At 41.7% G+C, this 26,745-nt stretch overlaps 1 protein-coding gene across 3 annotated transcripts in view; it reads right to left on the bottom strand.

The window, feature by feature from the left end:
- The window catches only part of SLIT3 (slit guidance ligand 3), a 619,979-nt gene that overhangs the window by 555,616 nt on the left and 37,618 nt on the right, over positions 1-26,745 (bottom strand). For all 3 annotated transcript variants that reach the window (XM_068536340.1, XM_068536341.1, XM_068536339.1), the window contains exons 2-3: positions 18,591-18,662; positions 12,380-12,451 (exon numbers count right to left, since the gene is read on the bottom strand). In XM_068536340.1, the coding sequence (XP_068392441.1) occupies positions 12,380-12,451; positions 18,591-18,662 (144 nt within the window). The remainder of the gene's footprint in view (positions 1-12,379; positions 12,452-18,590; positions 18,663-26,745) is intronic.

The following is a 26,745-nucleotide window of genomic DNA, read 5'->3' on the forward strand; positions in this document are numbered from 1 at the left end:
ATACCAACTACTGCAAAGCCATGAAGATAACCTATGTGATATTCTAGAAGTGTTATTACTTCATCTTTCATGTGTAAATCTACAATTCATCTGTAACTGATTTTGTGAATGGTATGAGCCAGGGGGCAAGATAATTCATTTTCCATATCCAATTATTCTATCACAATTTATTAGACAGATCATCCATTCCAAGCTGCTTCACAGTGCCATCTTTGTTACAAATCAAGTGTCCTTCTGTTACCTGGGTCTTCAATCTGTCTTGGCTCTTCTTGGCCAACTGCATTTCCATACAAACTTTAGAATCATTTTCACAATTTCCACAACAACCTGTTAGCATTAGGACTGCCCTGAATCTGTATATCAATTGGGAGAGAACTGACATCCCTGAGATATTGAGTTTTCCAATCCAAGAACATAATGTATTGCTCTATATATTTGAGTCATCTTTCATTTTTCCAGTAATGTTTGTTGTTTTCTGTGTTAAGGCCTCGCACATCTTTCATTAGATTTATTCCTGGGCAGATGATGTTTTTCGATGCTGTTAACACACATCATTTTTTAAAATTTCCTAATCATTTGTTGTTAGTATATAGAAGTTACACTGATTTTTTTGGTACATTGTGTCCAGTGACCTGAGGAGTTCACTTAGGAATCCTGAGAGTTCATCTGTAGATTATTTTGCATTTTCCATGTATTTAATTCATGTCATCTGCAAATAATGACATTGATATTTCTTCTATTCTAATCCTTATACCTGTTCTTTCTCTTTTCTTCCATCCTTCCTTCTTCTTCTTCTTTTTTTTTTTTTTTAAATCATGGCCAGGACCAGGATTTCCAATACAATGTTGAATGGGAGTCATGATGACAGGTGTCTCTCAAGAGGAATGTTTTAAATATTTCACCATTAACAATGTTATTTAGGTTTTCTTGTTAAAAACTTCCATTTTATTCTTAGCATTTTAAATACTTTAAAATCAGGAATTAGTGTTGAATTTCATTAGATATTTTTTTCTACATCTATGGAGATGAAATGACTTTTCTCATCTATTCTATTAATGGTATGAAATACATTGTTATTTTTGAAATAATAGAAATTTATTTCTTGTTCATGTCAGAGCCACACGCATGTCAGCAGGGGCTTAGAATCCTTTCACTTTGTGTCTCCACATCCTTTAAGTTCTTAGAGTCCTGTCAATTTAGCCACCATAGGGGAAGAGAGCAAGGATGGAGGACCATGGTGAACACAGCACTTCCAATCTCATTCCATGGAGATCCAAGATTCAGTCACAAGACTCCACCTAACTTCCAGGTGTTTGGGAAGTGCAGATCATATCTGTCCTTAATGCCAATACCTCTCCAGCTGTATGAAACGTGTTCTCTGAGAGATTCCTTAAGAAGGGCTCCATGAAAACCATGATGTCTGAGTTCCTGAATGCTCATAATAGTTTTTCTGTAGTCATTACTTTTGAATATATGTAGGGCTCTGGTTCACATTTTATAAAATTTCTGCTTCACAGTTTATTTCCTTAAAAAATTATTCAATTGTATTCTGGCTTTGGTGTCAAAAATATGCTAGCAATCTGATTTTCTTTTCCATTTTAAGTGTCTAATCCATTGAATGCTTAAGGATTTTTTTTTCTCTTTCAAAACAAAATGCTTTTATTAGAATATTTAGTTTTGAACCTGGTCTATCTTTCCAGGCATTCAGTTGTCCTTTCAGTATGTACCTTCAAATCATCTTCTATTTCAAAAAATTTTCATTACTATTAGTTTTGTTCCACAGCTTTAGTTTCTTCCTCAGAGATTCATATTATAAGTGTATTAGAACTTCTTTGACTGACTTCCATATCTACCACTTTCTCTTAAATCCTTTTTACCTCCCTATTAGTTTCTTACTGATTTTTAAAAATACTCCTTTCCATTTTCCATTTCTTTTTCTTTAATTGGGGTACAGTTAGTTGTTTTACAACGTTGTGTTAGTTTCTACTGTACAGCGAAGTGGAGTTCCCTGTGCTATACAACAGGTTCTCATTAGTTATCTATTTTATACATATTAGTGTATATATGCCAATCCCAGTCTCCCAGTTCATCCCACCCCCCAACCCCCCACTTTCCCCCCTTGGTGTCCATACGTTTGTTCTCTACATCTGTGTCTCTATTTCTGCCTTGCAAACCAGTTCATCTGTACCATTTTTCTAGATTCCACAAATATGCGTTAATATATGATATTTGTTTTTCTCTGTCTGACTTACTTCACGCTGTATGACAGTCTCTAGGACCATCCACGTCTCTATAACCCATTTCTCTTAAAGCATTATCCATTACATTTATCTGCTCTTGAGTTCCATCTAGGTGGGTATGCATGAATGCGTTTTTGGTGTAAACCGATAGCATTTATTTTGCTCATGAATCTGTAATTCAAGCAGAGTTTGGCATAGTCCACCTTTTAAAAACTAATGTTTTGCAAGATGGGAATAAAGACACAGACCTACTAGAGAATGGACTTGAGGATACGGGGAGGGGGAAGGGTAAGATGTGACAAAGTGAGAGAGTGGCATGGACATATATACACTACCAAATGTAAAATAGATAGCTAGTGGGAAGCAGCTGCATAGCACAGGGAGATCAGCTCTGTGCTTTGTGACCACCTAGAGGGGTGGGATAGGGAGGGTGGGAGGGAGGGAGATACAAGAGGGAAGAGATATGGGAACATATGTATATGTATAACTGATTCACTTTGTTATAAAGCAGAAACTAACACACCATTGTAAAGCAATTATACTCCAATAAAGATGTTAAAAAAATAAAAATAAAAAAAATAAAAACTAATGTTTTATATTAATTTAGATTTACATAAAAGTTGGGAAGATAGTACAGAGTGATCTCATATACCTCAAGCCCAATTTCCCCTATTCTTGACATCTTACATTAATATAGTACATTTGCCATAATGAACTAATATTGATACATTGTTATTAATGAAAGTTAACACTTTATTAAGAGTCCCTTGATTTTTACCTATGACTTTTTTCTGTTTTAGGATGCCATCCAGGATGCCTCATTACATTTAGTCGTCACGTCTCCTTATGCTCTTTTTGGCTGTGACCGTTTCTGACTTGTCTTGCTTTTGATGACCTTGATAGTATTGAGGACTAGTCACATGTTTTTTAGAACAGCCCTTGATTGAGATTTGTCTGATGCTTTTCTCATTAGACTGGGGTGATGGGTTTTTGAGATGAAGATCACAGATGGGAACTGTTATGCTCATTACATCGTATCAAAGATACATACTATCGACATGACTTATCACTTTTGATATGGACCTTGATCACCTGGCTGAGGGAGTGTGTGTCGTATTTCTCCACTATAAAGTTACTATTCCCCACCCTCCCTTTCTCATACTCTTTTGAAGGCAGTCACTACGCAAAGCCCACACATAAGGAGTGAAGAGTTATGCCCTACCTTCTTGAGGGCAGAAAATCTACATAAATTCCTTAGAATTCTTCTGGATGGGTGATTTCTCCTCTTCCCATTTATTTATTTATTTATTTAATCATTTATTTATATTAGTATGAACTCAGGGATATTTATTTTATACTTTGGTTGTAATCTGATACTCATTTATTTTGTTGCTCAAATTGTTTCAGCTTTGGCCATTAGGAGCTCTTTCAGTTGGTTCCTATGTCCTTTTGACATTTCCCCATAATTGTAGTGTTGTTGCTGTTTTGAGCACTTCCTTTCTGGCACAACTTATCTCATGCCCCCATCCTAGAATCAACCCATTTTTCCAAGACATCTTAGTTTCTTTTTATTGGAGAACTGATTAGAAACCAAAATCTGGGTTGCTTCTAGGCCTTCTCGCTAACAGAGCAAGGAAATATTTGCTTGTATAAAAACCTATGTATATTCACATATCAATAAATATTTCTATGTATATGTCCACCTGTATTAAGTGAAAGTATCTATATTAGGTTAAACATTTGTTCATACTGGTGTCTCTAACTCTAATCCGTTACCACATGGGTCATTATAGCTTTCCCCATTGCTAGTCTGTAACGACATTGCTTGTCTTTCCACTGTTGAATTCCAATATACGTGTGTAGTGATTTCAGAATTGTTAACCCATGCCTCTGTGGGAAACAACTCTGTCAACTAGAGTACAGTTCTTATGTGCTATTCCTTTTGACTTTTAAAGTCTATGAGACTTTAGTCTCATAGACTCCACTCATTTCAAGTCTACTTTGGTCAGCACCTTTTTCCCCATCACCTTCAGTGAGGTTGATTCACACATTCATCACAGTGTGCATTCCATCGTGGGATCCTCCAATTTCCTAAATGATATTTTTAATTTGCATGCATTAAGGTTCGCTCATTGTGCTGTCAAATTTTATGGGTTTGATCAATGCATATGTTGTGCATCACCATTTCAATATCACACAGTATAGTTTCACCATTCTCAGCGACCCCCTCTCCCATGCTTCACCTATTTGACCCTCCATCCCCTCCTCTTCCCTAAACCCCTAGCAACCACTGATCTGGATTATAAGATACAATTATGTTTAGCTTTGTAAGAAACTGCTAAACTGTCCTCCAAAGTGGCTGTACCATTTTGCATTACCATCAGTAATAAATGAGAGTTCCAGTTACTCTACCTCCTGAGCAGCAATTAGTATTGTCAGTTTTTAGTACTGTAGCCATTCTAGTAGATGTGCAGTGGTACCTTATTGTTGTCTAATTTGCATTACCCTAATGAAAAATGATGTTCAGGATGTCCTTATGTGCTTATTTGCCAACTGTATATCTTCTTTGGTGTTGTGCCTCTTCAAATCTTTTGCTCATTTCTTTCTTTTTTTGTGGGTAGGAATGTTTGTTTTCTGAATGCTGTGTTTTGAAAGTTCTTTGTATATTCTGTATACAAGTCCTTTACCAGATATATGCTTTGCAAAAATTTTCTCCCAGTCTGTGACTTGTCTCTTCATTTTCCTAACTGCCCTTTGCAGAGCAGAAGTTTTTAATTTTAAAAAAGTTCAAAAAAAAAAAAGTTCAATTGATCCTTTTTTTTTTTTTTTTAACATGGATCATGCTTTTTATATCAAAAAACTCATCCTCAAACCCAAGTCATGTAGATTTTTTCACTTATGTCTTCTTCTAGACGGTTCACAGTTTTACATTTTACATTTAGGTCTATGATCCATTTTGAATTAAATGTTGCATAAGATGTAAGGTTTGTGTAGGTTCAGTGTTCTGTATATAAACATCCAATTGTCCCAGCACCATTTGTTGAAAAGACTGTTCTTTCTCCATTGAGTTGTCTTTGCTCCTTTGTCAAAAATCAGCTGACTATTTTCGAATGGGTCTATTTCTAGGCTATGTATTCTGTTCCATTAATTTATATGTCTAATATTTCACAAGTACCATGCTGTCTTGATTACTGTAGCTTTATAGTAAGTCTTGAAATTGGATAGTGTAATTCTTCCAAGTTTGCTCTTCTTCAGTATTGGCAGTACTTACTTTGAAATGACTTCTTTTATTTCTAAATTGTTTCTTGAGTTCTCTGCCCTTCCTTTCAAATCCTACTCTTTTCTAATCATCTAATTTCTGAGTTTTTAAAATTCAGATTTATGTTGGTCTTTTAGAGTTTATAAAGTCTTAAATTTGTGTAGCTAGTTTTGAACCATCTATTATAGTTTTCATCTGTTTTGTGGGTACCTCTTTCTTACATGTTTTCATTGTTTCTATGCAGATTATTATGTTTCTTATTCTTCATTTTTCTTATAAAAAATTTTTGTATGAGCTTCAATCATAATCCTCTTGGTTGCTTATTTCTTTTCTTTTTTTTTTAATAAATTTATTTATTTAATTTATTTTTGGCTGTGTTGGGTCTTCATTGTTGTGCATGGGCTTTCTCTAGTTGCAGCGAGCAGGGGCTACTCTTCTTTGCGGTGTGCGGTTTCTCATTGCGGTGGCTTCTCTTGTTGCGGAGCACGGGCTCTAGAGCATGGGCTCAGTAGTTGTGGTGCAGGGGCTTAGTTGCTCCGCGCCACGTGGGATCTTCCCGGACCAGGGCTCGAACCCGTGTCCCCTGCATTGGCAGGCGGATTCTTAACCACTGCGCCACCAGGGAAGTCCCGGTTGCTTATTTCTTAAATGAAAGAAATTTCCTTTAGTCTTATGAGGTAGGGGTGGGAAGTGATAGCTTTTTTAGCTTTAAGAGTCTAGAGAGCTCATTCTTGGGGTTGTTTTTTGTTGTTGTTGTTAAACTAATGAAAAACATGGCCTTGTATTTTCTAAGATCTGCCTCTTCTGGTGATTTCTAGCACTTTCATCAAGAAGGTTTCTTTTCATTTCTACTACTGTACCTGTTCTGATTGACTAGTCCCCAAATTTTCTTACCAAAGTTAGGCCTTTCTTTGGAAAAGAGTCTTGTTTTTGTTAGTTTAAAGAATTTATAGGACCCAGAATACTCCAAATACTATCAGTCATTATCACATCATGATTCCTTTGTACTCACCATGAACTGGATCTAATCAAACTCCCTTCTGATTTGGCGGTTTTTCTCAGTTTGACCACTGTGTTTTCTGGTGAGTACAGTGCTGGTAATTTTATTAATCTCCTGTTCTCAAGGACTTCCCTCTGCTTTCTTCCACACAGATGAGACAATGCAACAGTCTTATAACCATCCGCTGCACCCCCTTCACCCCCCCTCCACTTACACTCAGGAGGCAGGCGTTTACTGGGATACTTTGTCAACGAGCTTTATTGTAGATGCTGTGTGTCTTTGGTTTTGCTATCCTAGTTTTTCAGCATGTTTTTATTTGAGAGGGGGGATTTTCAAATGTTTAACCAACCTTGCCTTCCTTGAATAAGCCAAACTTGGTTGTAATATATCCTTTTCAGGTATTGCCAAATTCATTTTGCTAATATTTTGTTAGGAAATTCATATAAATATTCATGAAATACGTTGGTTGATGTTTTCTCTTGAAATGCCTTGTTGGGTTTTGCTATAAAGGTTATGCTATCCAAATGACAAAAGTCATTTTTTTAATAGAATGAGTTTATGGTAAATTGATACTATTTATTTCTTAAAACTTTGGTGCAATTTACTGGCGAAGCCATCTGAGCTTAGAAAGTTCTTAGTGAAATATTTTAATTAAAGGTTTAATTAGATTTAGGACTATACATACTTTCTACTCCTTCTTGTTTCAGTTTTTAATTTCACTTAATCTTTAAAATCATTGAAATAAAGTTCTTCAAAATCTGCTCTTACTATCATTTTCATCTTTGTAATATCCACAGTTATGTCCCCCATTTTATCCTTTATGTTAGTAATTTAGTCTTCTTTCTTTTTTGTTTAATAATAAGTCCTGCTGGTTTTTATAATTTTTTCAAGAATGAAAGTTTGGTTTTTTAGAGTTTTTCTATTTCACATACGTCTGGTATTATTGATTTTCTCTCTTCTACTTTGTTATTCTTTCTCTAGCTTCTTATGATGGGTATTTTAATAAAGATTTTAGCCTTACTTCATTTTAAATATATACTCTACATAAATCAAATAATATGCTTAAAGGCTATACGTTTTCCCGTGGGCATGACTTTGACTGCCATCCACACTTTGTGATATATTGTGTGTTTATTAACATTCTGAAAAATATATCTTCCAATTTCGACAGTGAAATGTTCTTTGATTCAAAGGTTATTTAGAAGAATATCATTCAATTTCCAAATATTTTGAAAATTTCCACTTAGTGCTTTTTATTGATTTCTGTATTTCTACTGTGGTCAGAGAAAATACTCCTTATGATTTTAATCCTTTGATATTTGTTGAGACCTGATTTCTATATCAGTATTTGATAAAAGTTCTGTATGCACTTGAAAAGAATGTTTATTCTGCACTTGTTGGTTGCATTGTTCTCTTTGTTTCACTTAGGTCAGGTTTGCACACTTTGTCATTAAAATATTCTATATTGTTACTAACAATTTTGTCTGCTTGTTCATCAATTACAAGAACCATGTCTTAAACGAGTATGAACTTATCTATACATCCATTAGTTCTGTCAATATTTGTTTTCTGTATTTTCAGAATATGTTTTTAATATGTACTATACATAATACATACATGCACACTATACATAATACATACATACATACTATACATAATAGTACATACAAACATAGATTTGCTGTACCTTCCTGGTATATTTACTCCTTTATCATTATGAAATATCCCTCTTTATCTCCATTAATGTTTCTTGTTTTGAAGTCTTTTATCTGTGTTAATACAGCCACACCAACCTTCTATTGGTTAGTGTTTTCATGGTATCATTTTCTAACCTTTTACTTTCAGCTTTTCTCTCTCCTTATGCTTAATGTTCATCTTTTGAAAGAATCATATAATTATTATTTATTTTTTAATCCACCCTGACAATCTGTCATTTAATTAAAGTATTAATCATTTTCATACAAAATAATTATGATATATTTTTATTTAAATACATCATCTTACTATTTGTTTTCTTTGTCTCATTTTATTCTATGTTCCCTTATTTGAATTAATCACATTTTTTGGTATCATTCTATGTCATTTCTCCCTCTGTTAGGTTATATTTTTTTTAACTATTCTTTTCAAAAGTTATCTTACAGATTACAAAATGAATCTTTAATAAGGCAATAAACATTAGCACTATTATCACTTTCTGCATAATTCAAAGATCTTCAAACACAAACTCCATTGACCTTGCCAAGTTTTGTGCTACTGTTTCTATCCTAAGCTTCTTTCAATATAGAACAGTCAAGTCCCACCTCCTTCATAACACTGACTTTTTAAGAGACCAGGGCAGTTATCTTGCAGAATGTCCCAGATACAGGATTTGCTTGTTTCCTCCTGGTTTTATTTATCTTTTTCCTCTATCCTGTTCACTTCCTGGAAATCAGAAGCGAGCGCGAGCTAAATTAGATTTAGAGTAGGCATATTTAGCCAATGCTTTGAAATTTATATTTTGTCACATCAGGGACATGATAATTCTAACCTCATAATGTTATATGGATTAAATGAGATGGCCTATGTCGTGACTAAGATGGCATCTGACACATAACAGGGAAAGAGCAGAGTTTCTCAACCTCAACACTACTGACATTTTGGACTGGGTAATTCTTTGTTGTGGGAGCTATTCTGTACATTGTAGGATGTTTAGCCACATTCCTGACTTCTACTCAATACATGCTATTAACATCCTACCATTTTGACAACCAAAAATGTCTCCAGACATTGCCAAGGGTCCTCTGGCGGGGAAAACTGGTCCCAGTTCAGAACCACTGGTATAGAACAAAAGCCTAAGTATTTGATAAATATTCTACAAGTGCTTACTATCATGCTTTGTGCAAGGCTTAGAGATTAACAGTTAAATGGAACATAATTCCTCATCTCCAAATACTCATAGTTCTGCGGAGAGACAATCAGGCAAATAGGGAATTAAAATATGGCATAAGTGCTATGATATGGACCATCATGTGTTGTCATGAGGAAAGGGGCACCTAACTCAGCCTGGCGCAGAGGTCCTTTCACAGAGGAATAGAGAATTCCTGAGTAGAGACCTGAAGGACAGGGTTCTCTCCCTTTTCCCTGTAAGCCTCAAGAGATTACACCCATAATGACCATTCCAAATGAAAATAAACATTACAGAAATGATACAATTTCCAGCCTCTTTCAGAGTATGATCAATAAAGATTAATTTACTACCAAATATAGAGACACAGGTAAAGTAAGCCAGTAGTGAGAGCCAGGGATGATGGCACAATCAGCCCTCTACCTCTTCCGTTGTTAATAGCAAATACATTGTATTTTCCCATTCTATAGTCCTCTGTCTGTGGGCAGACTGGATAACCAAAACCAGATAAACACTAGTCAGGATCACATCACACACACGGACACTGAAAGGCCTTAAATGAGAGAGCCTGTCTAGCTGTACATACTAGTGCAGCTACCTATACTTCCATTCTTCTTCCTGACCAAGTACTTCTCAGCTCACTTGCAATATAAGTCAGAAACTGGCTAGCTGTTCACTAAGCCTGTTTCCTCTACTTCCAGGGCATATAGCTCGACTACTTTCCTAGCCTCCCCTGCAGTTTACTGTGGCCACATGACTGAGTTCCAGCCCAAGGTATGTAACAGTAGAAGTAACATGTAGTCCTTCCAGGTGTTTCCCATGAAAACCTCCCATGTACAATCCTTCCTGCTGTTTTCCCTTCCACTAGCTTGACGCCGACAAACACTGGTACCTTGGAAGCCGAGATTTAAAGATGGCAGAGCCAAGGAGAGGAAGGAGCCCATGTCCCGAAGTCTCCCCTCGGAGGAGAGAGGCCCAGCAACCAGGAATGCCCTTACTGGGTTTTATATGAATAAGAAGTAAACTTCCACCCTGTTAAGCTATGATATTTGAGGGTTTATCTAGTACAGCAGCTAGCATTACCCTCCTAATACACCAAAGCAGAGAGACAGCCAGGTTTACCCTACAGCTGTAATGCTCTCAGTCCCTCAGACGTGCAAGGTATTTCAGCCATGTTGACCAAGCCAAAGAAAAGCGCCTTTTGCTAGACTATTCCACTGATATTCCCTGGAGTTCAATGGGCATGTGAGAGGCTACTTGCAGGGCCATTGCTAAAGATCACACTTCATCTAATGCCTGCAGCGGAGAAATATGAAAGGACGTGGGCTTTGATGTCAGACAGATGTGGCTTTGAACCTTGGCTCCCCCCACTGACAATTCTTTGGCTTCATCTCCCTCAGCCTCTGTTTCTTCATCTGCAAAATGAGGGTAATCACACCTCACAGGAATTTTGTGGGGATAAAATAATAGATAGCATATAATATACTGGCGTAGTTCCCAGCATGTCCAAGGTACTCAATTAGTTCTTTCCCAACAACCATGAAATTAATGAATTGGGAATTTATTTATACTTCTAATCAGAAGACTAAGCAAGAAGTGGCCTTCTCACAAAGGATTTTGTATTTATCCTTCCACGTAAATGCTGACTATTTCATACAAAGGAAACAGGTTCAACAAGTACTTTTATTTTTTTTTTCCTTGATCTAAATAAGGAGAAGAGTTAACATTTTCAGAAACTTAAAAGTATAGATAGAGGCAACATTCATTCTTTTTATCTCTATTTTCCCTTATAAGAAATTAAAGTCATATTTTCAAACCAACAACAGAACATATGCTGACCTTTGACCCAGAAGGAGAGCAATGAATGAGACAGTTCACAACACAGAGCGGGGAGTAAAGGATTTTGCTGGGTAATATCCCTTCCCCTTCTCAGGTTGCCCCAGATGGAATGACTCCAAGGGAAAAGATGGCAGATTACAAAGCTCACAAGTTGGTGGAAAGTCCTATACCTTACCCAAGCCCATCTCTGTAGATGACATTTGAAAACAGGACAGGTAAAGATGGGAAGATCCTTAAGCTGCAGGAGCAGAGAGCTGTTGCAGGCTCGTCCCCCGAATGCAGGAGAAGGAGGCTGAAATATCAGGTCAACCAGGATACAGAAGGAAGCATGGAAAGAGCCGCCCACCAGCATGACTAAGTGCTCTTGGGGACAATCCCCTCTCAAAGGGCAGAAAGCAAATATCCAGATGTTAAGAGCTGCCAGATGTGATTAACCGAGGAAAGGGGAAGCTGCCCACTTAACTATCTGAGCAGCCTTCCTCATCACAGTGACCCGAGAGTTTTCTGCAAAAGCATTAATCAACCAAACGAATGGAGGCTCCATCCGTCTCCCATCCCCACCCCTTTTGCTCTCTCCCTCTGTCAGAGTCAGAACAGTGGCCTATTTTTAAACCACTGGCAATGCATTCTCTCATGGAAATATGTGGGCTTCCTGACACAGGCTGATGCTCCCTCAGAGAAGATACAGGCGCACCGAAGGCCTCGCCTACCCGCCTGTCCTTCTTCTCCCATGACAATGGGGCAGAGGGGGCCCAGAGGAGAAGGCCCGAGGAGGGAGCCTGCTACCCATGTATAGGAGTAGGGAGTTTCTGACGCTAGTTTCCATGACAGGGATAGCTAACTGAGGTCCTTCTTCCCTCACAGAAGGGAAGGCTGAGGCTTGGGCAGGAACAAGCCCCACGTACAGCTACCAAGACAGAGCTCAAGGCTGGGAAGCAGAAAAACAAGCCCCAGATGCCAATTCTAGCATCTTTTAAAGAAAAAAAAGTTTAAATGGGTTTCAGTGTCTCTTTAGCAGGCATCTAATGTGCTTTAAATATAATAGCAAACATTTTATTAAACATTGGAGCCTTTTTTTTTTTTCTTAGCAAGGCCACAACGAAGCCAATTCACAAACAAATAAGGCTTTTCAAGAAAGGAGGTTGTGCTGTACTTACAATCGCTCCAGCTGCTTCAGATCCTGGAAGGCGCCTCTCTCGATGACACTGACCTGGTTGTCTTCCAGATGCCTGGAACCACAAAGGCAGCAATGGTCAAGGACAAGCGGGCCTCCAGGATCCTCGTACTAGGCTGCAGGCCATGCAGGCATGGTCACTCAGCCCCTCCCTCGACCCTCGGATGGGCCCCCTCAGCCAGGATCAGTCTGGGGGGACAAGATAATTCACATCCCAGCTTGGTGTCACGGTAACCAGGGTTTCACCGCCTGCATACTTCTACCTGACAGATTGGTTTCCAAGCCTCTATTTTAAGAATGTTCTCAGCAAATACCCTCCCAAGCACTGCAGGATGTTGCACAGAAAAAGAAGAGGTAAAAGCTGCTTCTTATAAAAACCACACATATATTCAGCATCTCTTCCCTCGGAGCTCCCTCCTCCAAGGATTCAAAAATACTCCATTGAAAAGGGCCTTCTCTGCTCACTCTGTCTCTGGGTCACCTCGTAGAAAGGTTGAAGCTATTGTTGGGTGCCTGCCTGTGCCGGAAGCTCCACAAGCCCAGGGCTCCCAACATGAAGGTGATGGTCACAAAAGCTAAGTCCTCCCAGCCACAGGCTCTGCTGACCTCCAAAGTCCTCCAAGCAGATGATTAGAAGTTTGATTCATGCATGTGGCATATCCTAAGAATTGAGCAGACAATGAAACATTTGTTTCCCTAAGTTTGAAAAAAAAAAAAAAGGGCAGCTTAAAACGGATTAGCTGAACAGTAGAAAAGAGAAGAAGTGAGGCTGCATAGTTTCCATCCAGGGCTGACCCTGGTGGCTGAAGGGGACTTAGCCGGGATGCAGTGGTGATTGAAGGATGTTTCTTTGGTAGGTGGAGTTTAGAAGGGCTGTGGGTTCCTCCGGATCAGACAGGAGGACAGGCGCCCTGAGGCACCTGATGGAAAAGCAGAAGGAAGGAAGAGTAGCCTTGAGGAAGCTTGGCCTTCACTTCAGAATAACTCCTTGCATGCCAGCCCTCCACCTCGGAGATATTTCATAACCCCCTGCACTTCTTAGGCTTAACACGCAGGCCCTTGTGTTTATCTTCAAGTTCATCTTCCTCACTGTGCCTAAGGACCAAGAGGGTAAGGTCTTCTGTTAATTCACAGTCCCAGCCCTAACACAGGTGCCCAGCACAGCAGCCACTTCATAGACTTGGTGAATGAATAAAACACTAAAGAGGACGTTGGACCACAGCACACACTGATTTTACCCACACCTTTGCAAAGGCTACGGAAAAGGCTAGTCCAGGACACGTGAAGTTTCCGACTATCGGAGCGATGGGGATATTTTGTATGGGCTCAACGATATTTTATATTTTTGTGAATTTGTTGCAAACATTTAAAAAAAAATCGGGATATTATACACACATACACACCCCACAGAAGAAACTCCAAAATCAGCTCTCATATTTCCAAATATCAACAACTTTGGATGAGGCCAGAGTCCTCATCCACTCTGATTCACACATTTATGTTCCTTCTGGCCCCTGTAGGCTGGCCTCATATAGGCTCCTCACTTAACATACATGGGCTCCCAGGAACAGAGGTTAAGAGACTTGCCCAAGGAGAAATTATTTGTATGAAGTCACACAGCTAGTGAGGGTGGACCTAACTCCCAATCTGGTATGCTTATCAAATTTGGTTGAGAATCCCTTTCCTGATTTCTTACTAGCTGATGGTGTGCTTTTAAACTATCTAGCCAACCTCTCAGAGACTCAGTTTCCTCATCTGTAAAATAGCACAAATAAAACATTTCATAAGTCCTCGTAAGAATAAAAGTGGAATAAAGTATATAAGTTATCTAGCCCAGGATCTGGAGTACAATCAGAGGCTTAATAAATGTTCTTTTCCTTCCCTTTTCTTCCTTTTCCACCCCGCCATATGGCAAGGAGGGCCTTGGAATGCTAGTCGACTCACACTAGCACATCTTGCTAAACAGGGAACCAGTTCAATATTTGTGACTGGGGGTTTGCTCAGCTGGGTTTTTACTATCAATCAATCCATCACAGAGCTTGCTGTCATTACTTCCCAATTGTTACAAGGAGCAACGCTAGGGGTGGCTTAGCGTCACATTCCCTCAGGGTTTCTGAAGGAGTCTTAACTCCAACCTCCCATGAGGAATCTCTTAGTTCTGTCCTAATTAATCTAACACTACCAGCTTCTTTCAGAAAGGGGAGTAAAAGGGATGGTTGATACCTGCCCCTCCTCCTTTTTGCTCAAGCCCTGGGAGGCTAACTTTTACCGGCTTCATCAAGAAGCTTCCTTGACTCTGGTTTCCTGTTCGGTTCAGCCAAAGGGAGTCACCAGCAGGAGATGAGAGGGTGGGAGAAGAGGGAGTGAGGTGAGGGATTTATTCCCAGCTCCCTCCCTGCCAAGTCACTGCAGGTTGACTGCATTCCTCTACCTAAGACCCCAGGTGCTAACAGGCAGTCCTTCCTTTGCTGGGCTCAGGTAACCACTCCCTCCCACTGGTCCTTGAGGCTCGGAGGGTACTAGTGACCACTGTTGCTAGCCCCAGGGAACTGCGCCAACTAACTCTTCCTGGTTTCTCTTAATCTCACCCACACCTTTGCAAATAAATCTTCATTTAGCTCTCCTCATTTGTCCTGCTGGGATCCTGACTGGTAAGGTAGCTAGGGTCTCCTCTGGATCTACTTCCTAGACCGATCAGAATCCAGCCTAGTACCCCGTCTTTAAAGGCTCAAGAAATAACCAACACTTGATGAATAAATGGATCACTGAATGAATGAGCTGTGAACTTCCCATCCAGACTTCTAGGCTGCGATGCAATTCAGGAGTTTGTGCTAAAACCATCGCCATCACTCTCATCTTACTGAGTAGATGCAGGAGACCCGGGGATCCAGGAGGGGCTGGACACCCAGAAGGGCTGACTATGGCTTGAATCTGTTCTGAGTTAGAGGGACACAGACTGTGCTCATTTTCAGTTCTTTCGGCATTGTTATTTTTTTACTTTTAACACTGGATCAGAATCGGAAATCGCCCCCATGTGATGATGGCTGGGGTGGAGTTTAACCCTTTTATTAACCCCATTTGGGATAAAGCTGGTTCCCACATTGTGGGCATACTTGCAAGAGTTCTTGCAACAGACTACTAAGAAAGGGAATATAATTGATACCACCAGAAGAGACCTTTTCCTATTCCTGCCCCTTGGAAGAAAGAATTATTATAAGCAATTCTTATATCTTCCCCTTGAATGCACTTTATTTGGGGAAAACCTCTGGATGAAGCCGAAGTTCCCCAATCTCCATTTTATTTGCTTTCGCCCATTCACCTGCACCGTATTAACAGTTCTGCATGGAAATGGGTGGTAGGCTCAAATTATTCAAGACGACTGAGCCTTTTCTGGTTTCACTATAAACTGTAAATAAGAAACAGATACAGGGAATACGCCGAGGTGTGATGAAAGCTTTTCAAAAAGATAGTTGTCTAGGTTACTCAGCTAAAAAGAATAGACTGAGGGAAAATATGGTTTAAACGTCTGGATACTTTATTGGTGTCAGTTAGAAAGCATTTCAGCTACCCCACGTAGCAGATTCTTTCACACTAATAAAGGGCCACTTGAATGGGATTGTCTTTGAGTTGCTAAGGAAGATAATGAAACACAGTATATTAATAGAGTCTATGAAGTGAGGGGAGGGGGAGGGTGTCCGCACTGCTTATCAAAATAAGAAGAATGTACCAATTAACTGAAAAGATAAACTGTAGTCAAAGGAATGTTGTAGACCATCCAGAGGATATAAATATGATCTTTTGTGATTATTTTAAACTTTCTATCTGCAGAGAGCAGATATGGAAATTGGAATTTTTATTAGTCTTTCTGATGTAATGGTAAGAAAATCAAAGGGTTGTTTTTGACTTTGTTAGAAAAATGAAGCATTAGGTGAAATTTCTGACTTGTATGAAAGGAAATTTCTCACAGATTCCGGGGGGAAAAAAATGGAAAAAAATAGAGAAGTTAAGTGTTTGTTCTTTAAGGTGGTAAATGACCTGGAATTAGGAGTTTACTGCCTATATCTCTTTAATAAAAATCACCCTAAAACTGAGCCATGAAAATCCCCCACCTTTATCCCAATCTCCATTCTGATCCACACACACTTGTCGGAGCTGCCAGTCATTTGACAGACGCATGACTGCTTGGGGCAAAAGAAAGACTTGCCAGAGGGTAGGGTCTTCCCTCCAGGGATGGTGGGAGGTGGGGCGCACTGGCCAAAGACCAGAGACCACATCGAGGGGAGAGCATCTGCTAGCTGGAGGCCCAGCACTCAGATCCTAGCAGTCCCACACCCTGTTGCTCAGGGAAACTCCGGTCAGCCACTTGCACATCACACTGCACTTACAAAATTCCTAGACTATCACCTTCCTGGTTTTCTAAACTTCCTGTAGCACAAATGAACAGAGGTACTGCATGGAGGTTAGAAAGCACACATTCTGCCTTCTGAGTCCTCCTCCTTCAGTTCCCTGCTGTGTGGAGTTGGGACCACTTAATCTATCTGTGCCTGTTTCCTCTGGGCAGATAAGGGTTAATAACTATGTAACAGAGCTTGGCCTGTGGAAGGTACCATATATACATCAGTTATCGTCATCATCATGACCATCTACTTCTCAATCAGGAAAACAATGAGACACAAGTAATGTTCCACAGGTTTCAGTTGAGAATAAACACATTGTTCGTGAAAGTCTCAAAATCATAAAGCATTATATGTGTAACTATTAGGGTTAGAAGGACTTCTAAATACTTGTTATGGGTCAAACTGCATGCCCCCCAAAATTCATATATTGAAGCCCTAACTCCCAATATAACAAAAAGTGACTTTATTTGGAGACAGGGTCTTTACTAAGTAATCAAGTTTAAATGAGGCCATTAGGATGGATCCTAATCCAATATGACTGGTGTCCTTATAAAAAGGGAAAATTTGGACACAGAGATAGACATGCGTAGAAGGAAGACAATGCAGAGAGACCCAGAGACAGCTATCTTAAAGCCAAGAAATCCCTGAGGCCACCAGAAGCTAGAAGAGAGGCCTGGACCAGATCCTTCCCTCACAGTCCTCAAAAGGAACCAATCCTGCCAACACCTTGATTTTGGACTTTGGAAATGTGAGATGATAAATTTCTGTTGTTTAAGCCCCCTGGTCTGTGGTACAAAGTTACAGTAGCCCTAGAAAACTAATATACTACTCATTCCCTATTTTACAGATGAGAAAAGTAAGGCCCAAAGGAGTATAATAGGGTACAAGGTCACATGGGCAGTTAATTCTGAGTCAGGACCAGAACCTAATATTTCCAGTCCCCAGAATACAACTCACTGTATTATAACAGGCTACGAGTAAAAAGAAGGAGGTGGCTTTAGATACCAAGACTTTAGCTGCTACTTCTAGTAAAAACCTGCCAGCCAAGATTCCAGGACACGACAAACACCAAGGCAGTGGCCGGATTGCCCAGGCTGCACTCCAGGTCTGGAGCCACATTTATGGATCCAAATCACCTTCTGAGTAAAGAAGGAAAGAGGGTCCAATTGCTCCTCTCTTGTACCTCTGAATGTCTGAGACTCGTCAGTGGACAAGAATTTGGGCAGCTTCTTATCACTCAGATTTAGGGATGGATATTTAGCAATGAAACCTGATATTTCTTGCTCCCCTGCTGCACCAATGCCCCTCTCAAATTTTGCTACCTGTCTGCACAGCTGCAAGTGTTCAGCAAAGGCTCTGACCCTGTCTGACTCTCTCCCTCCTTCCTCCCCTCCTCTCCATTAAGCAACAAGATAAATAACTTTTGTCCTGATTGCTCTTTTAATTCACAGGCTGGGGGAGAAATTATCATCTCTATGGAAGGGAAGCACGGTTAGCCAACCTGACCCTGCTGTCACCCTAGAAGCTGGGCATGTTGATTTATCTGTGTATAACCTTCTGTGTTCCCTGTCACTGGAACTGACTTCCTCCACTGGTCTAGCCCAGCCTACAGCATGGAGACACAGAACGAGACAGCTGGGGAAGGAAACCTGGATGTACTAATGAAGGGCTTTCTGCTGCAGAAGGGCGAATTCTTGTTGCCCAGTGCTTGGGGGTGTGATGTCAGGGCAGTGGGACATTTTCACAAGGCTGAAGAGCTGAGAGTGAAAATGCACTGGAGAGCCACGCGTTACTTACAAGACTCGGAGGTTCTTGAGTCCAGCGAAGTCGGTCTTGGTGATCCTGGTGATGTTATTTCTGTCCAGGTCACTGCAATGGAGAACAAATTTGGGTCAGATTTTTGCAGGTTACACTTACGGTCTATTTAACCCAGACTGGCTTAAGCTGGAGGGACGTTGCTTGTTAAGGAGAAGGCAATTCCAATGATTAATGATATTCCCTAGAGCATGTCCAACCAACCCGAAGGACATTGTATGGAATAAGCTAGCCAGTATGTACACAGTAGAGCCCTGGTATAAACATACTGCCTGGCTTCTTTTGCCCCTTCTTCAGATAACAAAATTTCTTTGGAAGCCCCCCTCCCCCAGCTCTTGGATCATATCATACAAGTGGGGCTGCCCCCTCTCCCCGACTCTAGAGTTGGGCACCTGATATAGGCCAGGCTTATAAGCATCTTCACTCCCTGTGACCACAGTAATTGTTTCAGGAGTACATACATGACTCAAATTCCCAATAGCTTTCGCTCCACTGGAGTTGCCAGAAGCTATCTAGCTACCATGAAGAGAGAATTTCCAGAGTCAGGAGATGAAAAGAGACTGGTTCCTGGTGCTATGCTATGAGTAGCTGGATCCACCCATGCCTGATGCCAGATACCTCTGTATTTTGAGATTATGTGAGCCAATCTATCCCATCTCCCTTATATTTTGTCCTAAATCAGTTTGAGTTGAATTTTCTATCACCTGAAACCAAAGGAATCTTGACAGACTTTGGTACCCACCTAGGTACTTGTCTATTTTCCAGCTAATCTGCAAACTCTCTGAGGGCCAAGACCATATTTCATTTAACTCCATAGACCAACATAGTAGAACATGTGCCTGGCAAGAGTAATCTCGTACAATAGGTAAAGATAGCTTCATGGATTACTCCTGCCCCAATTTGTAGGCTGAAGCTCCTGAAAATGGCCCCAAAGAGAAGAATTTGCCATGGAAGAGCTCAAAGCATTATGGTGGCGTTGGTGTCCAGGACAAGGAGGCACCTTGGATGGTAGAAAACCAGGATTAGAGAAAACCAAAGTCAAGAAAGAACTTGTGAACAATCGTATAAATACCGTGTTCACTAAAGCTATCTACGAAGACAGGATACAAAAAAAAAAATCTTTTTAAAAAAGGACCATGAATAATATGTTACAGTTTTTAATAATGGAGGCTGAACAATTAATTCCTATTTACCATGTCTTCTTGATCAGAAACTTTTCAAGGTCTTGGCCAAGTTGGAGTTTAGCTCTGCTTCCTGCCAGAACATTTAGGTAGTAAAAGGCCACTGTCCCAATGACGGATCCCCATCCATACGTTCACTACTTCTTTGGTTCTCCTACTCAGGTCCTAAAGTTGCCATCCTGTTATTAAGCCTCAGAAAGACCTGTGAGTTCTCAAGTTGCATAAAATGAAAAGGGAAACAATTTTCAGATTCTAGCACTCTGTGTAAGAAAAAATCAAATTGGAGGAGGGATTACTCTCCTGATTTCAAAAGTCATACTGAAATAAAAATCAAGTGAGTCCTGGAGCCCCCTCCCCGGGGAACCACCTCCCTTCCTCATCCAGTTTTCCACTATCTAAAGTAACAATCATTTAGGTTACTGCAGAATATTGAGCAGAGTTCCTTGTGCTATACGGTAGGTCCTTGTTGGTTATCTATTTTAAATACAGTAGGGGATATATGTATATGTATAGCTGATTCACTTTGTTATAAAGCAGAAACTAACACACCATAGTAAAGCAATTATACTCCAAAAAAGATGGTTAAAAAATAAACAAATAAATACAGTAGTGTGAATATGTCAATCCCAAACTCCCAAAAAATAAAAAAAAAATTTAAAAAATACAGTAACAATCCAAGTTGTTTCTTAACCAGCTTGTGACGGAGAGAGGCAGCATTTAGACTTCTCAGACTAAGCTGAGGGCTGGTAAAGGAGAGCAAGAGTCACACAGGGAAATAACAAAAGCTGTTCACGCAAGGAGTGGACACCAGCACAGACAGGAATCTGTGTGTGCTCATCACCACCACGAGTTCCTTCTTACCGCCCATCTCAACTGGGATGGATGTCTGGGGACCGTGACAACTGAGAATATGACAATGCAACTAAGAGTTTAATCACCAGGACACAGCGTGGTAACTCAGCAGCTTGCGTTAGCGGCTGCGGCACTGATATTTTCAATTAATATTTATTTATGAAGGGGCACAAAGTGTGCCGCTGAAATGCCGAGGACTTGGGGGCATGGGTTCGGGTGGGAACTGTGGGCTTGTCTCAGGCACAGAGTCGGTGTTTGGGAGGCTGAGCTTCAGAGGGAAGCAGCCATGAGTTTGAATGCCTGCCCTGCCGCTTACTGAGGGACTTATGGGCAGTTCACTTCATCTCCAAGGCTCAGTTTCTCCAACACCCTCTAACTGACGGTGACAATCTTGACCTCAAGAGTTTTTGCGAGGGTTAAATGAGATGACGACGCATACGCAGTGCTTATCAGGCACTCGTTAAATAATCATGGCAGCTACCGTTACTATAATTAGTTGAACGGCATCCCCGCCATCACTCCCGTCCTCTCAGCCTCCCCCCTCACAAACTTCCACTCCGACATTTCAGCGCACCAGGAGCGGAGGACCACCCCACCCCAAATTATGTGCCTTAGAGATGAGTCTTGGGATTCCAAGAGACCCTGCTGGCGTGCTATCTTCCTATAGACGAAAAGTGGGTGCCTTTTGTGGCTGGTAAACAGAGTGACAGCACCAAGGGCGGTCCCCTTCTGCTGCCTCTCCCGTGCAGTGTGTCTAGGACACCTATTTCCCTGGTATCTGGCTACAGAGAGAGGGGAGGGAGAGAGCTCTGTTGCCTGTCTGCCCCAAACCCCACCGCCTCCCTTGCCCAACGCGCACACTGCCAGGGAGGCCAGGGAGCATATGGGTTTTGGGTGACACAGGTCAGGGTTCAAATCTCTGTCCCGCTCCCCACTCCTAGCTGTGTGAATTTGAGTAACTGACTTAAGTTCTCTGAGCTTCCATGCTTTACATAACCCTCTCCTGCTTGCAGACCTTGGTTTGGTGAGGACAGAGCCTGGATTGCCAACCCGCTTGGCTGAAAATGGGAACTAAGGAAACTGACACTGAGAAGAGGTTGCACCACCTCAGGTGTCCGTCCCTTCCCCAGCCCCATCATCCCAGGCCAGGCTCCTTCGCCAGATTTCTCAGCCTTCAGCTCTGTCCTTTGAAGAAATCAGTCTCCTTTAGCCCAGTATGAGTTCTGAACCATCTGCAGGCACGAATGACCCCATCTGGGGAGATGCTAGATGGGGAAGCCATTACAGCATCTAGATCGGGGGTAGGCTGGGGAAGTGGGGCCGTTTCATCAATAAAACATGTCTGCAAACAGTTTCTTTGACACACCTGTCCTCAAGAGGTGGAGTCTCTGCCCCTTTCCGTTGAGCCTGAGCAGGCCTTTGTGACTGCTTGGACAAACAGGATTCTGGCAGAAGCGATACTGCAGAACTTCTGAGGCTAGATTAGAAGAGGCACTAAGTGACTGCCTGACTGCTTCTCAGAGCACTTGCATTGGAGCCCTGAGCTGCCATGTGAGGTCAGCAGACCCAAAGTCCCCAGTGGTAAGATCATGTGAGGGGACCAGACAGAGAGAGAGAGAGAGGTACCTGAAGAGCCCCATCTGGTCCAGCCCTGGCTGTTTGAGTCTTCACAGCCTAGAGGTCAGGCGTATGAGTGCAGACGCCTTTGAGAGTCCAGCCCCAGCTACCATCTGACTGTGACTTATGAGAAGTTCTGAGCCAGATCACCCAGCTGAACCACTCTTGAATTTCTGCCCACAGAAACCATGAGAGACAATACTAAAGCGAGTGCGTATCTTTTAAGCCATTAAGTTTTGGAGTGATTCGTTTTGCAACAATAGAGAGATGGAAGAGAAGGGAAGAGAAATATTTAAGGTCTGAATAGCTAATTTGCCATTAACAATGGAACTCCATTCATATGACTCTCAATGGCATGTCCTCTCTGAGGCTTGCCTGGCACTCTGGAGACCCTAAGTCCTGTCATTATGGCCAACGATGGCTCAGAGGGGCACATGCCACTGTAGGGATGAGGTGAGAACCGGCCCTTCTCTCAGGCTCTGAGAAGAAGAGACTGCGTAATTAGGGTTGCCCATCCCTCTAAGTGGGGCTTAGGATGCCATGGGAATCACCATGGTATTATATTAGTACTCACAAAATGTGGTTGCCATGCATTGAACGCTGGGGCAGAGACTGGCAAGTTGTCCACCGCACCATTTTCCTTCTGTCCAGTGCACAGAGATAGACCACATTTCCCAGCTTCCCTTGCAGGGAGGTGCAACCATGTGACTGAGTTTTCATCATTATTACATGAGTACAAGTAATAAATGCCACCTTCAGGCCTGTTCCATAAAACTTCCTGCCCAATCCTCCATATTCTTTCTTCTTCCTCATCTTGGGCTAGATTCAATAGATCTGGTGGAGGAGTCCAAGGATGGCAGATAGAAAGAGCCTGAGTCCTTGAATGACTGCATGCAACAGAGATCTTCCTGCCCTGTCTCCCCATTTACCCATATTAGACTCAGACATGTTCCAGAAATAACTCTTAAGTCACTGAAATTTGGGGACTATTTGTATAGCACTCTACATTGATGAATGCAGTATCTTTGAGTCAGGAGCTTTCTAACCTTTTTCTTTTCCTTCTCTTTGCAACAGTTCTGAAAGGTAAGTACTACTACCTTCCTTCAACTGATAAAAAATACTGAAGATCAGCCTTAAAAAGAGCTGATATTTGCTAGGCCCAAACTATGCACCAGGCACTGGACCAAAAACTTTATGCTTATTCCCTCTAATCCAGTCAGCAATCCTATGTAATAGGTACCTTAATTATCCCATTTTTCACATGAGGAAGCACCCTAGCTTAGAAGATTTTATCAGTAAGTCAAATTGCCACGAGGTCATACAAACAGTAAGTGGCAAAGTTGGGATTTGAACCCAAGCTCTTTGAATCCAGAGGCCATTGTTCTTAACCATAACATCATGCTGCCCATCTCCAGCTAGGGTCTAAGCATATTCTACTATATCAGGTAACCAACGACTGCCAGAAAAATGAATGAATAAATAAATAGAACAGAATAGAATTTGCCATCATTTGTCTTAAAGAAAGTAAAGGGATACTCCTAGTGGCTTTGCTGCTCTCCACTCCAGCCAAGTTGGTGCATTTTTTATCCCATCTCCCCTGTGAGATCTGGGCCCGTACAAGTGCTGAGCCCCTTTGCAAACTCCAGGGGAAAGTGCTTTCTTGCTGTTTTTGCCCATGTCTGGTTTCTACCATGTTCCTCATCGTCTACCACATTGCTTTCATAAACAGGCATCACCACGGTAAACTCCTGCATTATTTTTCCCCATCCCAAACAGTGAATCATAAACCGGTGCTGTGACTTGGAGCTCTGCGGTATTTCCACATCTGTTTGACACCTTTGGTGGGGTGGGGAGGAAGTGCAATTCCGAACAACATTGGAAAAAATGAAACAAAAATGTTCTAGGGCAGACCACTGTCCTTATCTTGGCACGTGTATATTCATCCTTCTTTTGATTCATTATGTGGCATCCTTGCAAAATTTTCTTTTTGCTGTGGCACATTCAGGAGGGGCGAGGAGCAGAAAACAACCCGCAGTGAGGCAGCATGGGGGTGGAGGAAAGGGCTTCAACTATAAACTCAGAAGATGTGGATTTGAGTCTCCACTTTCTCACTTCTTAGCTATGTGACTTTGAGAAAGTCACTTAACTTTATTGAGCCCCAGTTGTTGGTATTGTTGATGAAACTTTTAGAAAGTATGACCAAAACTACCAGATCTACGGGATTGCTATGAGGCTCAAGAGATAAAGTATGTGAGGAAGTGTTTCCTAAACAGCATTTGGAGTGGTTAATTTTCACCCACAGCCAACAACTGGTAGGGAGAGGATGCAGAGGATAGATTAGCACTGGCTTCACAAAAGATGTTTCTCTGTGATGGTGAAACATACAGAGTTAGAGAATACACCATCAGTTCAGATCAGACTTTAAGACCACCTGCCCTCTGTAAGACCAGTGTATACAGAGCGCCGCCTTTTGGGTTTCAGGAAAGAAGATAAGGTCTCAACATACGGTGAACTTGTAAGGGCCGCCCTACAACAAAGTAGTCCCTATTGCAGGGGTACACAAGCGGAGATTAGTAGTTGACTCATGTTGGGCATGATGCCTAGGGGGCCCTTGAGACAGGTAGGAGACTGGATTCACGACCCGTAAAGTCCTGACCATTTTGAGATCTACAATTCTCATATTTGGGGACCCAGGCCAAGTGGGCTTAAAAATTATGGCTTGGTTCTTGCTGTCAGAGAGCTTGCAGTCTCGTTGAGGAGATGGACTAAGATTTATGAGATACTTAGAGAACGATGTAAGAACGTGCAAAATTAAATGTTAAGAGATGTGGTCTACAGTCGGTGGGGAGTGGGCAGTCAGAGATCTGAGAGAGACGTCACAGCTAATTGAGACCTCAAGAATGACTTGGCCATAGCCAGGTTGGTTGGCATGGGAACTCAGAGAGAAGACCCCCTAGAGCGGATGGGAAGGAAGTGAGGGGGATGGGGTGACAGCAGGGGCCGTGGCAGGGGTCACAGAGAAGTGGCAGGTCTGAGGAGGGGGCAGGCAGCAAGCTCCTAAACAAGCCTTCAGAGGGTGTGATGCACTCACATCAAGGTCGCATAGCCCGATCTGGGGAATCCCGCTCAGGAAAGGGTAGGAGGGGCCCGAATTAAGATGTCTCTTGCCTAGCCTGACCCCTTGTTTATCACTAGCAAAGAACAGGTTCCAACCAAACCAGAAGAAGTTGGCAAGGGGGCTGTGGCCTCAGTTGCAGTTATTCACCTTTCTCCACGCTGGGAGGCTGACCTGAATGGACCACATTGCAAGGCTGGCTCCTGGGCCCTGTTCTTCTCTTTGAGTGGAGCAGGAGCAGGAGCTGGGAGGAAGGGAGAAGAGGGAGGAAGGGCATTCACTCTCCTGGTTGCCACCCTGAGAGGTCACCCAGGTTAGCCGGTGTCGCCACCAAAGGTCACAGCTCCTCCTCCTGACTGACTGCTTCCTGCCCCAGAACACTTGGCCTCCTCTCCTCCCTTCTGGTTTAGGGATGGTAACAGCTCCATCGCCTCTAGTCCTGAGGCGATTTGAGTCCCGGTTCCCTGAGCCACACCCACACCTCTGAAACAGCCCCTTGTAAATCGACCCTCCTCAAGTAACCCTAATTTGAGTTTTTCCACCGGTTTTCTATTTCTGACAGATTCATCATTCACTCATTCATTCATTCAACAAACATATCTTGACCATTAAGTTTCAGGGCCTGGACTAAATGCTGGGAAACAGGGGTAAACTGGCATCATCCGTGTCCTTAAGGAACTCAAGAGTTTAGTGGGGAAGAAATAAATAAAGGGTCAAATACCACAGACTGTGGTAAGCATCCTACACTAGGGGCTCACAAACATTTTTTTTAAAGGGCCAGATAATAAATAAGTTAGATTCTGCTGGCCATATTTTCTATTGGAACAATTTGACTTTGCTTCCTAGCATGAAAGAGGCCACAGACAATACACAATCTAATGGGTGTGGCCATGTGCCAATAAAACTTTATTTACAAAACAGGATGAAGGCTGGATTTGGCCTGGAGGCTATAGTGTGCAGACTCCTGCCCTAGACTGTGCCAGACGTATAAACAAACACAGGGCGGGTAGGGGAGGGTGGGATGAATTGGGAGATTAGGTTTGACATAAATACACTACCATGTGTAAAATACATAGCTAGTGGGAACCTGTGGTATAGCACAGGGCGCTCAGCTCGGTGCTCTGTGATGACCTAGATGGGCGGGATGGGGGGGGGGATGATGGGAAGGAGGTCCAAGAGGGAGGGGATATATGTATACGTAGAGCTGATTCACTTCATTGTACAGCAGAAACTAACACAACATTGTAAAGCAATTATACTCCGATTAAAAGAAAAAAAAGCTTATGGGAGAGTATAGAGGAAGGAATACTGAGTTATCTGGTTTTCAGGGTCAGGAGAGGCTTCTCTGAAAAAGTAACATTTTAATTGAGAC

This window comes from Eschrichtius robustus, chromosome 2 (genome assembly GCF_028021215.1).
Source record: "Eschrichtius robustus isolate mEscRob2 chromosome 2, mEscRob2.pri, whole genome shotgun sequence".
In the NCBI taxonomy this organism is placed as follows: Eukaryota; Metazoa; Chordata; class Mammalia; order Artiodactyla; family Eschrichtiidae; genus Eschrichtius; species Eschrichtius robustus.